The sequence below is a fragment of the Pistacia vera genome, unplaced genomic scaffold (assembly GCF_008641045.1).
Source record: "Pistacia vera cultivar Batoury unplaced genomic scaffold, PisVer_v2 Contig570, whole genome shotgun sequence".
Classification (NCBI taxonomy): domain Eukaryota; kingdom Viridiplantae; phylum Streptophyta; class Magnoliopsida; order Sapindales; family Anacardiaceae; genus Pistacia; species Pistacia vera.
Genome location: NW_022196413.1, coordinates 316,854 through 331,140, shown reverse-complemented (window position 1 = coordinate 331,140; position 14,287 = coordinate 316,854). Strand labels below are relative to the sequence as shown.

The window sequence follows — 14,287 nt, the reverse complement described above, 5'->3', positions numbered from 1 at the left end:
AATGTACATGTAATTGTTTCTTAGTTGCTGTATTAAAATATGAGGCTGTAAAGTAATCCTTATAGAATAAAATAAGTTGATATTTTCTTGAGATATGATTGCATTGATTTATTTCTATATTTAATTTTTTTGTCATGGTGTTTATATGCTTCTGTTGTTTCACTCCGTTATCAATTTTGTATTTGGATGTGAAAGGTCTGGGTTGCATCTAACATGAGAAAGAAATTGAGAGTTCAATCCAGTTATAAATGAATTCAGCACAAGTGCAAATGAATCCACTAGCTTTATTTTGATTAATTGAACTCCCGCAAGATTTTGTCGAATCAACAATGGATGCGGTTGCCAAAAGTATACAGAGCCCTGCTGACAATGATGGGGTAGAACCTAGTGGAAGTGGCAGTTTATGATGAAGATGAACCACAACCTGAAGAATTCAAATTCTTTTGAAGGGTAAAGCCTAATTGGTAAGTCTGGATCTCAATTTTTAATCTAAATTCACCTGATTTTGCTCTCAATTTTTATGCCATGTCGTTAATATTCAGTAAGTGCAGAAGCTGAATGATATGTGTTAGACTTATGCGACATTTTCTGGTAACAACAAAATTATAATCTTGAATTGTAATTGTTATTCTAAATATATTCATAGTTACAGAACTATTTAAAAATTAATTATTATAGTTTGCTATTGTTACAAACTGTTTGCAAAAGTTTCTCAAATTGTTGCTCAACCTTCATATACTATGGATGGTCCAAAACCCAGTAAATTTTTGAGAAAAAGTTATCACAATTTTACCAGTGAATCTGAAAAACTTGATTTTGTTTGGCCAATATGACTTTCTGGTATAAACCAATTAAATAAGAACTAAAGCCAATATTGTTTTGGATTTGAGCTTTGCTAATATATTATGTTTAAGCAGAAAAAACTCATGATCCATAATTAACTGTCACACCTGAACTTTGAGTTTTGATTCAGAAGGAAGATCAATTTGGATGTTGGTTGTCGGGAAACATCCGAATCAAGTAAAAAGTGGAATCCTAGCGTTGATGATATGAAAAAGGAAGATGCCAAGGCACTGTGACATACTGCCACTAATCTATATCGACATTGATGCATGCCCAAGGTACTAATCTCAGTTTTAAACAAGGTATATTTAGATTTACTCATGAGTATGTGTATTGGCATTTAGGTATGTGCTTAATGACATGTATTTATGTGGTTACTTTGATGCTTTGACTGATGATGTTTGCTGAATGAAGCTAAGATTCTGGATGCACCTAATATGAGGGATAAATTTAGTATGACCGTCATTGATTGGGCGAAAAGTAAATTCTTGCAATTGCCTGGGTCCAGAGTTGTATCTTTGGAAATTAAAGATGGAGAGGTACAAATGTTGATGGAATCCTTGGGGACAATGATCGTCAAGAAGTTTGGCCTGCTCTCACACTGTACAATTCTCGCTGTTGGATATATGGACTCCAAACTTCAGCTTAGTATGTTCAGGCTTCAAAATCTTTAAGCAGCTTTCATGATCATGATCAATTACTCCAGGACTTGTAAAAGTTAATTTTAAACATAATTATATTTGTGAATGCAGGTTAGGAATCTGGATGGTCTTCACAGAAAAGTAACAACTTATCATGGAGCCAACTGAATGGTCAGATTCATACTCTAATTGCCAGTCATTCATATTCTGACTTCTATATTCTTACATGCTCTTATTCGCAGTAAGAGTGCATAAAAGCACAAGACGAAGTATGCGGACTGAAACGGTCTACTGAAGGCAATCAACTGGCAAGAGTAGGTAATAATAAAACTTGTATACAGAGCCTTCCGATGAGTTAAAGCGAATTATTGTATGGATTTATTTCATTGTGATGCAGTCAAGGCCCTTGCTTGGTCCCTTATTAATCTAATGCACTTGCCTCTAGAGGAGGCACAGAAGATGAATGTCTTAAGATATGAAATTTACTAAGGGGCATGCATCAGTAGTGATACTAGAGCACAGGCCAGTGAAATGGTTTTACTCTTGTTATGAGTTTCCTATAGAAACTGCAACAAAAGAGACATAATTTCCTCTTTGATAACATTTTTGTTGCGTATCAGCATCTATATTTGTGTATTGTATGGTTTTCGCCTTATTCATAGCAATTGATGTTTTATGTTTTACATGTGCAGATATATGGACTGGAGTGGAACAGGCATCACAAGGAGATACTGAGTGGACGTGGCTTGAGTTGCAGAGGAACGAAAACAAGCTATGCTTGTGGAAGTCCTTTCCATGACTAAAGTTGGAGACTCATAATGCTGCAAATGCAAAACTTAAAGAGTCGTTGAGCAATTTCCCAGGTTGACTATTGACAAACTTTAGTTTAGAACCCAGTACATATATTGTATTTTAATATATATAACAAAGTACTCAAATCGATGTTTTGCAGAGCCCTGATGGTCTAACTGTGTATCAGCCTCCGTCCTTCTAGGAGATTTTTTAAATTGAACCACCTACCAATGAAGATTCAAGTTTTATCATTGACAGTCGTCTATCTCAAACGACAACCAGAAGATTCAATTAGTTAATACCATACTCCTAATTTGCTTTCATTTATTAATTTTCATTATTAGAGAACTATTGAAAACGTTATTTGTTTACATTTTTGCCTGCCGTAGTTGATAGTTTTTAGAATATGATCCACTCACAATTTCATTACTTAAATCAAATGGATTAAAACCTGAACTTCATTATCCGTCATTTTTAGTGGGAAAGTTGTGGAAATCACAGTAGACCTTTTACCATTTTGCCATTGTTGCTTGACTGAGTATATTAAACTTTATTTATGGAGTTTATTATGGTGTGTACTGAATATAAAATACTTCTGCCGCTATTCCAATGCAAATGAGAGACCAAATATATCATGCTCAATATATCCCTAATGTTTGTTGGACTTATAAAAAAGTTTTATGATCTAAGATAAGATTTTGTAGGGTGGAGTGAACAATATTGCATATATACTTGTTAGGCAATTTTCATGCATAACCTGATTGGACGTATTACCTTCTTGAAGAGTTTATATCACTTCATATATGCTTGATAGGATTATTCATGACAAGATTATAAAACCCTTCTTCATTTCATATTGACAACAATTAAAATTATAATTTCATCTTCCCAAAGTAGATTATCACAACTAGGGGGCTAAACTGTCAATCCATTTCTTATGCTAGCTACTTAGATTAAGATAAGGGTTCTAATTGAAAATCAAAATTCAGAGGACCGCTGTGATATTTACACCCCAAACATTATGAAAAATCAAAAGCTACATCAAAAAGTGGCTAGTTTTTTCAGCAAGACACTAAACCCATCTGAAAATTTTGAGAGCAAACAGAAGTTATCGAATATGCGAGAGATAGTTAGAAGTACAGTTTGGATCTTATTATTATGTGGGTCAGTTTCATTTTCTTCTGGAAAAGAAACCCAGTTCAAAGTAGATGGCAAAGTAATAGAGCTTGACGAATCAAACTTTGAATCAGCAATCTCAGCCTTTGACTTGATCTTGGTCGATTTTTACGCTCCCTGGTGCGGCCACTGCAAGCGCCTCGCTCCTCAGGTCCCTCCATCTCTTGTCTTTTCAATTCTGTACTAAATTGCCCTTTTAATGTTATTAAAGTTACCTGAAGTGTGATATTTTGTGTTATAAGTGTGATATTGCGAGGTATTGAATATGTAAAAGTGTGTTCTTTGAGTTATAAGTGTAGTATTACTATTGTTTGAACTATTAGTTTTTGCATAGGGTGAATTAAGCTGCGTTTGATGTAGAATTTAAACATGGTTATTCGTTTCTGGAACTAAGATATACAAGAAATGTTATGAAAAATGGGATTGATTGAGATGGGTTGGAATGTTTTCGGAAACAGATTTCGGATACTATACTAAAAGCTAGTGTAAAATCAAAAAATGAAAACTTTTAGAATTATTATGTTTAAAATATTGAGTTACAACTTAAATTTTGAATTGTATGTTTTCGAGAATTATTTACGGATGACTAACTAAATGGCCTGCTTAGCTATTTCATTTCTTGAATATTCTACCATTTATTATGATATTACTTGTTATTTAAACTTATTGATTGTGCAAGTCGGGTAAAATAGTTATATTAATTTGTTCAATATTGGTGTTGAATTGTTTGATGTTGGCTTGTAGTTAGATGCAGCTGCCCCTGTTCTTGCTGGATTGAAGGACCCCATTGTTATTGCTAAAGTAAATGCGGATAAGTATACTGGCCTTGCTCGTAAATATGAGATTGAGTATGTATGTTTTATTTTTTCTTTTATTGCTACATTTTAAATTCAATTAATATTTTTGTTAAAATTTCAGTTGACATTGTTTTTTAATTTAATTTAATGGATTCAGTGCATTTCCGTCGCTCAAGATATTTATGCATGGCATTCCCACGGAATATTATGGGCCAAGACAGCCAGATTTGCTTATCCGTTATCTCAAAAAGTTTGTTGCTCCTAATGTTACCATTCTTAATTCGGATGCTGAGATCAAAGATTTTTTTGATAATGCTGGTACTTTCTTTCCTATATATATTGGATTTGGCTTGGGTGAGTCAATCATATCTGACTTAGCCCTAAAGTATAAGAAGAAGGCATGGTTTGCTGTGACAAAGGATTTCTCTGAGGATATGATGGTGTTGTATGATTTTGACAAAGCTCCAGCGCTGGTTGCTATTCAGCCAACTTACAACGAACGCAATATCTTTTATGGCCCCTTTGAAGGTTAGTTTGTATTCAAATAATCTATTTAGTTCAGTTGGTAAATTGTGTTAAAGTTTTATATAATTCATGATAATCAAATCTTGCTTTCCAAAAAATTGAAAGCTAGTTGCCTGTTGACACTTTTTCCTACTAGATTTTTGTCTTTGCTTTAAATGGTTTATCATAACATCTAAATTTCTTGGTCTTTTTAGAGCTTCATTTCTACGTGGGCTCCAGTTGTTTTAGTGGAAGAACAAATTGATGGGAAAAAAGTTACTGAATGATATGTCTTTGCTGAGGTGTTTATGCATGATCGTGATTTCATCTTGTTTGATGTGTGCTTCCGAATTTTCTTAAAATGTTCTATTTTATGCGGACGAAAGCCTTTTGCACACAAGAAAGTCATTTTTGAGTCAAACACGAAGGGGCAACATTATAGTAGTCTGTCTTCAAGATTCATTTATTTTGTCAATTTTCATTTGTATATTTGCAAGGGTTATTACTGTCCCTGCATTTATCCAGTCAGGAATAGCAATTTTAGGTTACATATGTTCACTTGTTTTTCAAGAAGTTGCAATTGAATGTTTGAGCACTTGTATTGTTGAAAAGACTAATTAAAGCCCATTATTTGAAACCTCAAAAGAGAAAGTTAGTTTTCATTTAGTATGGAGTTTTGATGATTGGTATAAAGATACTGGTGTGTTCTTACCTTATATCTTTGATAGATAATCGAGGATCTAATAATTTTCAGAATTTATCTTTTTAATTTTTTTTTTTTTTTTAATTAGACTTATTTCTGTAAATTGAGTTTATTTATTTATTTGTGTTAGTAGGTTTTATGTCGTAGATTTTTTTGCCCTATTTTTTTAGGTCTTTCCACTGTCTAAGTAAAGCCTGTATTCTTAATTTTGTAGTAGACTTGATTGATTATTGGAATAATCATATTATCGTTTTCTCCCCCAAATCTCTCTCTTTCACTCCTGATGTTTCTAGTTTAATTTAGGGATGAGGCAGTAACTTTCAGCTAGTAAGAGTATATGGATCCTTGCATTGAACAGCCGGTTGCCAGCAGAGTGGCTTCTTTCATGATCCAATATTACTGGACTTTAATTTTATAAAATAGGTCTCCATCTCTATTAGTTTAGAAAATACATGTTTGGAGTCCCATCAGTAGAGGAAATGGTTTGTGAAGTTGTGGAAGTCAGCTCTTTTTGAAGGAATGCGAGGGCTTTAGGTTCATGAAAAGTTAGATTTGATAAACCTGAGCATAAACTATATAAGGGATGCAATGGTGAGAATTGGGATGTGAAAAAGGAAAAGTGACACTGGAAACATGATTGCTAATGTGGATAATTTAGAGGGAGAGGTTAGGTTGAATAACGAGTTCTCGAACAAAGGAGCAAACAGAATATAGTTTGAATAAATTGTGTTTAAAGAAGGCATTTGTGGAGATTGAAGCTAAAAGCTCAGTATGCCAAAGGATGAGACAGTATTTCCAGATTGCTTCTAGTATTTTGTACCCTTTTATTGTCGATAGGATCATGAAAGAAGCATGGTTGGTCCAAGCTTAGCTCAGGAATGATGACAAAAGTTTGATGGTCAACGACGACAGAAGTTTGATGGTCAATTAGCAGTCAGTAGATTTCTGTTGGTCTTCAAGAATTTACTTTTAATTGAAAGGGTCTTACATGGATCTGCTTTTGTGTTGACAGGTCTTTCATCGTGTCTAAATTTGAAGTAACCATTCTTTCCTTCCCTCCCTGTTTTTGCCAAACAATTTATGCATCTTTTAAAAAGAATTTAACAGCCACCCCCAAAAAACCCCAATATGCTTTTCCTAAGCCATGTCCACAGAAATAGTTTCTTGGCTTGAGATTGTACTAGTGTTTAATCGAAGCCCAAGGTGCATTATAGTCAAACATTACATAAATTTCAAAGAAAATAAAGATCTAGCTTTAAGGTGATTAATTGAGCTAATTTGGGGTTCCTATTACTGAACTTGGATGTTCTTGTTTACAGCAACTATGACAACTGAACTAAAATAATATAATTAATTTGAGAATGAGATACTTAACAATCTCAGTTTGTTTAGGTTTCTTCTTTATATTCTAATAACTCCGCAAACCTTGCGGTCCCTATGGATTTTCTGCTTCTATTTGAGTTATAAATTATTGAGTGATTTGGATTTTTTTTTCTTTTTCATTTGTAAATTCTATTGTTTGTGCAAAGCAAAAGTAGTTCTAACCGTCCTCTTCTAAATATGCAGATGAATTTTTGGAGGAATTTATAAAACAAAATTTTCTTCCTCTATCTGTGCCTATAAACCACGACACACTGAAGTTGCTGAAAGATGATAAAAGGAAAATTGTTCTGACATTGGTGGAGGATGAGGCTGATGAGAAGTCAGAGAAATTGATCAAGCTGTTGAAGGCTGCTGCTTCTGCAAATCGTGACTTAGTTTTTGCATATGTTGGAATTAAACAGTGGGGAGACTTTGCTGATACATTTGGCGTCAATAAGAAGTCAAAATTGCCAAAAATGATTGTTTGGGATGGCGACGAGGAGTACTTAACTGTAAGTATTTAATTTTGAAATTTTGCTAAGTTTCTTGCTGCAAGTTTCTGAATGATAACTTTTCCATTCCTGTAAAATAAATAAAAGAAACATGAAACTTTTTGGAGTACCGAATTATCAATTAAAAGAAAATTAAGTCATAGTGCATAATTGAGAGAGAACCCTCCTGGCTGAATAACTTTTATTTTTTTATTTTTTATTTTCCTGATGTATTGACATTATTTTCTAAGACGCATAAACCAGAATACATACTTATATATTACATTTGTTTTATGGAAGGTTATCGATTCCGAAATTATTGATGATGGAGACCAGGGATCTCAAATTTCACATTTCCTTGAAGGCTATAGAGAAGGACGGACCGAACAGAAAAAGATTGCTGGTCCATCACTGATTGGCTTCATCAATTCACTTATTGGCCTTAAAACTGTGTACATCATTGTATTTCTTGTGGCAATGCTGATGCTTATCAGAAGCCTTGGCCAAGAAGACGTACCTCCTATTGGTGTTAGACCCCAGACCGACGAGGTCGATGCCCCAAGGGATGAGTATGGACCTGAAGACAAGGAAGATTAGGGTAGGCTTCTGCTTGCCTTATTTCAAACAAGAGTCATTTTGATACAAAATTATTTTATGGATGAAAATGTTAAGAGTTGAGCATATATTCCTTTCCTTGCTTTTTCGTTATCATGCATTTCTTTCAAGAACCCTTTTGCACCCATGTTAATTTATGTAGAAAATTAACTAGTCAGTTTAAGTAGTGGTGTATAAAGCTTCATTTTCATCTGTCTTTTGATAACAACATAAGAAGTCTGTTGATTCAGGGTTTCTGAACTCATTTTATCTCCTAAATTTTCTTGGTTTCTGAATGCTTGGAAGATGAATCATGTTAATGTTTGCAGAAGTACTTGCAGTGATTTGCTTACAATCATCCTCTATCACATTTTATTATAGATAAAGTCTTCAGTAGGACGGACATTTGCATAATCAGGTTGAGCATGCAACGGTCACATGTGCTAACAAGGCCAATATATCCTTCGTGTTGAAAAATTTTTGGAAGACAAAAATGTGTATTTTGGCTTTATGGAGACTACAATTGCAGAAATATTTTCGGGTCCTGTGTTACAATTAAAGATACCATCTCAAGGGAAATTTCTCCCAGTCAAGTTTCATTTGTCGTGAAATTATCAACTTGGGGAAATTTTGTCCTCTTGAAAAGAAACAAGAATGTTAAAGTGCATCATATTTCTCATCATAATAATTACCACAATAGTAATGCCCAATCCTCCTCTTCTAAAGTTTTGAAACGCAACCTTTTTTTAGTCTCAAGATATTGAAACAAATTTTTGGCATAAACTTTCAACATAAAATTTTGACCATTGATTCATGAAATCTAATAGTTTAGAAATCATTGACTTCACATTCTAAAATAGATCAATGATTAAGAATTTATTTAATAAATCTGCTTCAAAATTTTATGTTATACAGATTCTTCAAATAGAAAAGATGAGAACAAATAAACAAAATAGTAATGCTATGTGCACTAACCAATTTGTACTAATCCAAATACTAATATTGAAAATTTGAATTTTCTTTTTTTGGGAATTTCAAATTTTCAATGTTAGTACTTGGATTAGTACAAATTGGTTAGTACACATAGTTTTATTCAAAAAATTAACACAACATCAGTGTCGACAAAACCCAAAACATCACAATACACTCAACTTCTCTGTACAAATTTGTCGAACATCGGTTTTCCGAATCACACCTATAAATTTGAAGTTACAAACAAATCACGCATTCTTATGCTACAATGTACAAATCCGGCGGCTTATATCACAATCCTAACCTGACCAAAAAAAAAACAGCTCATTAAATCAGAAAGAACCCAAGTATGACATGACATGTCGCTGTAAGATAACTTCGAGGTCAAAAGAATGTGCCATTGTAGGTTCTCTTACCTCTTAGCTTTTTCGAAATACTGGCATCTCCACTCTAGCTCTGTACAAAATTCTCAGAACTCCAAATTAAGCTTCTGGAAGAGAATAAGCCGAGGCATAAGGAGAGAAACTTGCAGCAGACTCACTGCAATGCAGTGGATGCTGCTGATGACTGGAAGAACCAACAAAACTCAGAGATGCATTGCTTGGGCTTGGAAGATATGGGGACATGTATCTCGAGTTAAGAGGTGATATGGAAGGGTAACCCAAGGAGTGGGGTGAAACTAAATATGAAGCATGAGATCTTTGGGAAGATGCATTTCTGAGATCTACAGAACTCCGACTAACACTCATGCAAGGAGATTGACGATAGGACCCAACAGATTGTGGAATATAAGGAGTGGAAGCAAGAGGGTGAACATGAGAGATAGAAGGTGATCGTGACACTGATGGGCCTATTTGCATAGCAGAAGTTGATCCTATTGAAGATCTGAAAGATGACAGTACAGATGAGGAGGCCACAGAGGCAGGGTTTGATGAAAGCAATGGTGTACATTCTGATGCTGGCGGTTCACCAGTGCTAGTTCTAGCATCACGCTTGCAAACCGGGCAAAAGGTTCTCCATGATGTGAGCCAAGAATCCACACAGAAAGCATGAAATTCTGTTGAAATACCAGAGGCAATATATTTAGACTTACACTTAGAAAACGCAGAGGTTGATGAAATAAGATTCAACAAATACATAGATTACATGTAAAATGGAAACAGCATATGCCTTGCCCGCAAACAATTATTAAGAGATGATATTGGATAAACTGTATCATATGCAGACCAATGTTATTGAAACTAAAGATTCAATTCATTAAAATATTTATTCATCATCATCATCATCCATTAAAGCCATCATATACTATTTATTCATCTGCATAATTTACCTGCCTCCAATTTACTTGTGAAATACTGTTTTTGATTACATAGACTAGTGACTTACTCGGTACAAAAGAGTCATTGCTATTGGGATAAAATCAGGCATGGGCGAAAAAGATAGACTCGTAATAGGCTCAGGACAGGCTTTAGTTCTTTTTTTATTTTCCATCGGCCCGAGTCTAGGTCTCAATCAGGATAAATGTTCCTAGACTTGCCATCCCTATTCAAAATTTAGCTATACATATAGCCATATGAGATATTTTATAATAGCATATGGACTTGCAAGCATCTTGGCTGATAAAAACACCATGAAATGGATCCTCCACAGTTTAATGTCAAACCACAAGAAAGTGTATTTACAAATCAACAACGCAAATGGTCTCATCTATCTAAAGCATTTAATTTCAGATATTTGGCACAAGGAAACATATAGCATATCACTATTTTCCTAAATTATATTCTAATTAGGATTTTAGGTTATTGAGAATGTTATAAATTACATGCTCAGGGAATTTTTAAGTTCAAAAGTAAGACAGTTGATACCAACAAGATTAGACTGCAGTCCATGTAAGATCTTTGATTTCAACTGTGCTGCTTATATTAACTTCACAACTTCATGAGAAAAAATGCCACCTCATGAAGCTCAAAAAATAACTAAAATGAGTCCAAAAGGGGGAAAAAAATGAGCCGCCATGCAAGTGTTGGGACCAAAAATGGATGCAACATGAATACATGTTAAGGTGCCCACAGCCAATACCATAATATAATAGCATCTATGTTGCTAAGCAGAAGTAACTAGTGTAATTTACCACTCAAATCGTTAACTAAATTCTTAAATCATAACACACAGAAAAACTTAAGGAAGCAAAGCAATGATTAACAAATTAGCACAACAGAAGCTGGATTGGAATATCAACACTACAATTTTGTTGCACAAAGCATCATCCAAAATGTAAACCCGGTAAAAGACAATGAAACCATACTAGTACAAATATGGTTTATGCAGAACTAAAAATTAACACGCTATATCATTTTTAACAGGTTAAGAAGGCTTACTGTGATGACACGGCAGGATCCTGAGTTTCTCCCCAACACTGTAGTCCTCAAGGCATATGGCACACGTTCTCGAGGTACAATTATCCTCTAAAACAGCAGTAAATATCAGGCTTGGCATTGCTTTCACTAAGCGTCTACTCATTCCATGAAATTCCCGCACACGAGAAGATCGAGGTTCCCGTCTTATACGATGCCTGCGTACAAAGAAGCAAGTAGCCAGAACTGCAGACATGGCAAGAAGGGAAATAAAAGAGATTGCCATGATTGACCATGCTGAGTTTTCAAAACTTGGTATTATCCAGAGCTCCACGTCAGTTAAACCAGCATACTGTTTAAGTATTTCACCTGAAGCTTTGGACACAAACACGGCATGTATTTTTATGCCAGCAGAGTTTCCCGCCACTGCATAATTCCACGAGTATGAATTAGAGGCTGCCAGGATGAGACACATTATAATTTCCATTTCAAGTTTAAATAAATTTAAAAAAAAAAAAAAAAAAAAAAAACATAACTCATCAAATTACTCAAAAAATTTACAGAATAAATATGAGCAAATTTCTTTTACCTCACATTCAGACCTTTTTAATCACATTTTCTTTAGTCACAATGTCACAAACTTGTGCAAGTTGGCTATCAACTCACGTAAAAAATAATTAGCTATTACAACCTAACCTGTCACAATTTCAAAAGAAGAAACTTTTGATATCCCTTTTATAAGTAATATCAATTTTGGTGACCCAATTAATAAATGTCTGTAGTTAAGTCCAACGAAAATTGTCCTAAGTTTTATGAAACAAAGTTCTATTCTTCTGGGTTTTATGAATCCCTGTCATACTAGAAATAGTAAAATTAATCTTGGTCCATATGCAGACAACTTGTTCAGCCTTTTGTAAATCCGAAGTCTTTTAATATATTATCATCAACCGTTTTTAATAAAGAAATATTAATCCTATTTCTTTAATAAGAAGCTTGTGTTGCTTTAAGTTTTCTTCACATTTTCCCTTCCCTCTTGAACTTTTGGTGAGTGCATTAAGATTTATGTAGCTTTTTTAACCCATTCCTTCTCGTTCTAGTTCTTGTTACTCTCATTAAAACCTGCACAAACAGATTTAGTACTTCTTCTAAACCTACAATCATCAGGCCCAGTGCTCTATGCTGACCCCCCCAATTTATACAGAGTTCTTGTTACTCTCATTAAAACCTGCACAAACAGATTTAGTACTTCTTCTAAACCTACAATCATCAGGCCCAGTGCTCTATGCTGACCCCCCCAATTTATACAGAGTCCTAGACTTCCAAAGATTGGCAAGTGGCCAATAAACTAAAGTTTATGGTTTAGAAATTTATACAAATCTCACTTGCATCATTCCAAATGGAGTGACAGGCTACCTTGGATATAACTAACCAACCTAAAATATTATACGATCCCTCATTAAATCTTGTTATTTTGCATCTCATTGAGCAATAATCATGCTTTAAGATAACAACAACAAAAATAGAGAAAAAGATCATTACTTGCAACCAAGACACCATCATCATTGTCATAGACAATAGCAGCTTGGAACCCTGCCTTTTGAGCTTTTCTGACTTTATCTTCGAAGCTGCATCCCCCTCTAACAATCAATACAAATGAGGCACTCCTATTTGAAACTTTTTCCACTTTATTATTCAAGTCTGAACATGCATCAAGAGGCTCCGCTCGGTACAATATCCCACATTTACCAGACCCTTTAATCGCCCGTGCTGAAACAATCAAATTTAACCCCAAAAAAAAAAAAAAAACCCGACATCAGTCATAAACTTGGATTCACAACCAATCAAGTATCATCCAGAATAAACAAACATATACACATAAATATTCATACTTAAATTTATATTTAACTTCTTTTCCCAGAAAATCATACTATGAAGAAACAGAAACCACAGCTTGTTACCTTTTAATCTCATTTACTCCAAATTAAAGTAATTATTCATTCAATTAGTACTGTTTTCTCAATTTGAAAGCTCAGCTGAAAGCAACTTAAACTCGCCTTAGCTCCACATAATTCAAAAAATATATTTATATTAAAAAAACCACTAAAATTCCTAAATTTTCCAAGATTTCAGAGCAACCAAACAGAAATTAAAATAAATAAATAGAAAGAAAACTAACCGAAATTAGCTTCGATATCATCGAAAGAAAGAGTAACGTTGTTCCCAATCAAGACCACACTGGCTGACGTCACCCAACAAACACTCAGTAAGCAAAGTAAATTTACCACAGCAAGATTCTTCATTTTCTCCATTAATTGAAATCTCATAAACCCTAATTTCTATTTCTATTTGATTTTTTTTTTTTTTTTGAAATTTCGACACAAATTGACACACAATTCAACTGGGTTTCAACTCAAATTGAAACATCGGCCTCCATTTCACAGAAACAAAGAGACACACAGAGAGAGTATATTCGATTCTCTCTCTGGATTTTAATGCTCAAATGGAAAATCGATATTTTATAGGATAATTGTTGTTATATTTTAGAAAGCTTATTCAGATCCTATAAGTTTTTCTAGTTACAGAAACATCCATTAGTTTTAGAATATGTATATATAAAGATTTTTATCTAAAATTTTTGTTATATTTCTTTTTTAACAAACATTTCTAATTCTATATATTTTGTAAATCTAGAAAATTTAGATGAAACCATGATGTTATTATATGAATTTAGCCTTTTTTTATATTTTAATATAAGAAAATACTTAAAGTGCAAGAATTGAGTTGTTTACATATTGGAATAAGATAACAACATTTATATAATAAAATTTAAATTTTTATAGTAATAAAGATGACATTAAAATGAGTCCTAATACAAAATATAAATTTTTAATTTTTTCAATTCTTATTTGATTTTGTTGCTTTCCTTTACCTATATAAATATTCACAATAAAAAAAGCAGATATTGAATTCTCGATTCTATAAATCCTAAAAAGAGAATGAAGATTTGAACACCATATGTATATTATTGGAGCGCATGATATATCTTTAAAATAATATC

At 33.6% G+C, this 14,287-nt stretch overlaps 2 protein-coding genes across 4 annotated transcripts; one reads left to right on the top strand and one right to left on the bottom strand.

Annotated features, from left to right (window-relative positions):
* The first annotated feature begins 3,337 nt into the window (after window positions 1-3,337).
* LOC116108897 (protein disulfide-isomerase 5-2) lies at window positions 3,338-8,199 on the top strand. The gene is made up of 5 exons (XM_031395138.1): window positions 3,338-3,603; window positions 4,197-4,300; window positions 4,407-4,777; window positions 7,023-7,330; window positions 7,610-8,199. Exons 1-5 carry the CDS (start codon window positions 3,394-3,396, stop codon window positions 7,904-7,906), a joined length of 1,290 nt encoding a protein of 429 aa, XP_031250998.1. The 5' UTR covers window positions 3,338-3,393; the 3' UTR covers window positions 7,907-8,199.
* An 820-nt stretch (window positions 8,200-9,019) lies between these two features.
* On the bottom strand, window positions 9,020-13,730 carry LOC116108895 (receptor homology region, transmembrane domain- and RING domain-containing protein 2). Of its 3 annotated transcripts, XR_004124703.1 has the most exons (5): window positions 13,406-13,730; window positions 12,769-12,996; window positions 11,254-11,685; window positions 9,292-9,932; window positions 9,020-9,174 (listed from the first exon to the last, which is right to left on the bottom strand). XR_004124703.1 is itself a non-coding variant. In XM_031395136.1 (4 exons), the coding sequence occupies exons 1-4, from the start codon at window positions 13,551-13,553 to the stop codon at window positions 9,358-9,360; spliced, it is 1,383 nt and encodes a 460-aa protein (XP_031250996.1). In that variant the 5' UTR covers window positions 13,554-13,730; the 3' UTR covers window positions 9,020-9,357. The 3 variants fall into 3 exon arrangements, 2 of the variants coding, with proteins under 2 accessions (XP_031250996.1, XP_031250997.1); XM_031395136.1 differs by having other exon boundaries at window positions 9,020-9,932; XM_031395137.1 differs by having other exon boundaries at window positions 9,020-9,932; window positions 11,254-11,655.
* Between the last annotated feature and the right edge of the window lie 557 nt (window positions 13,731-14,287).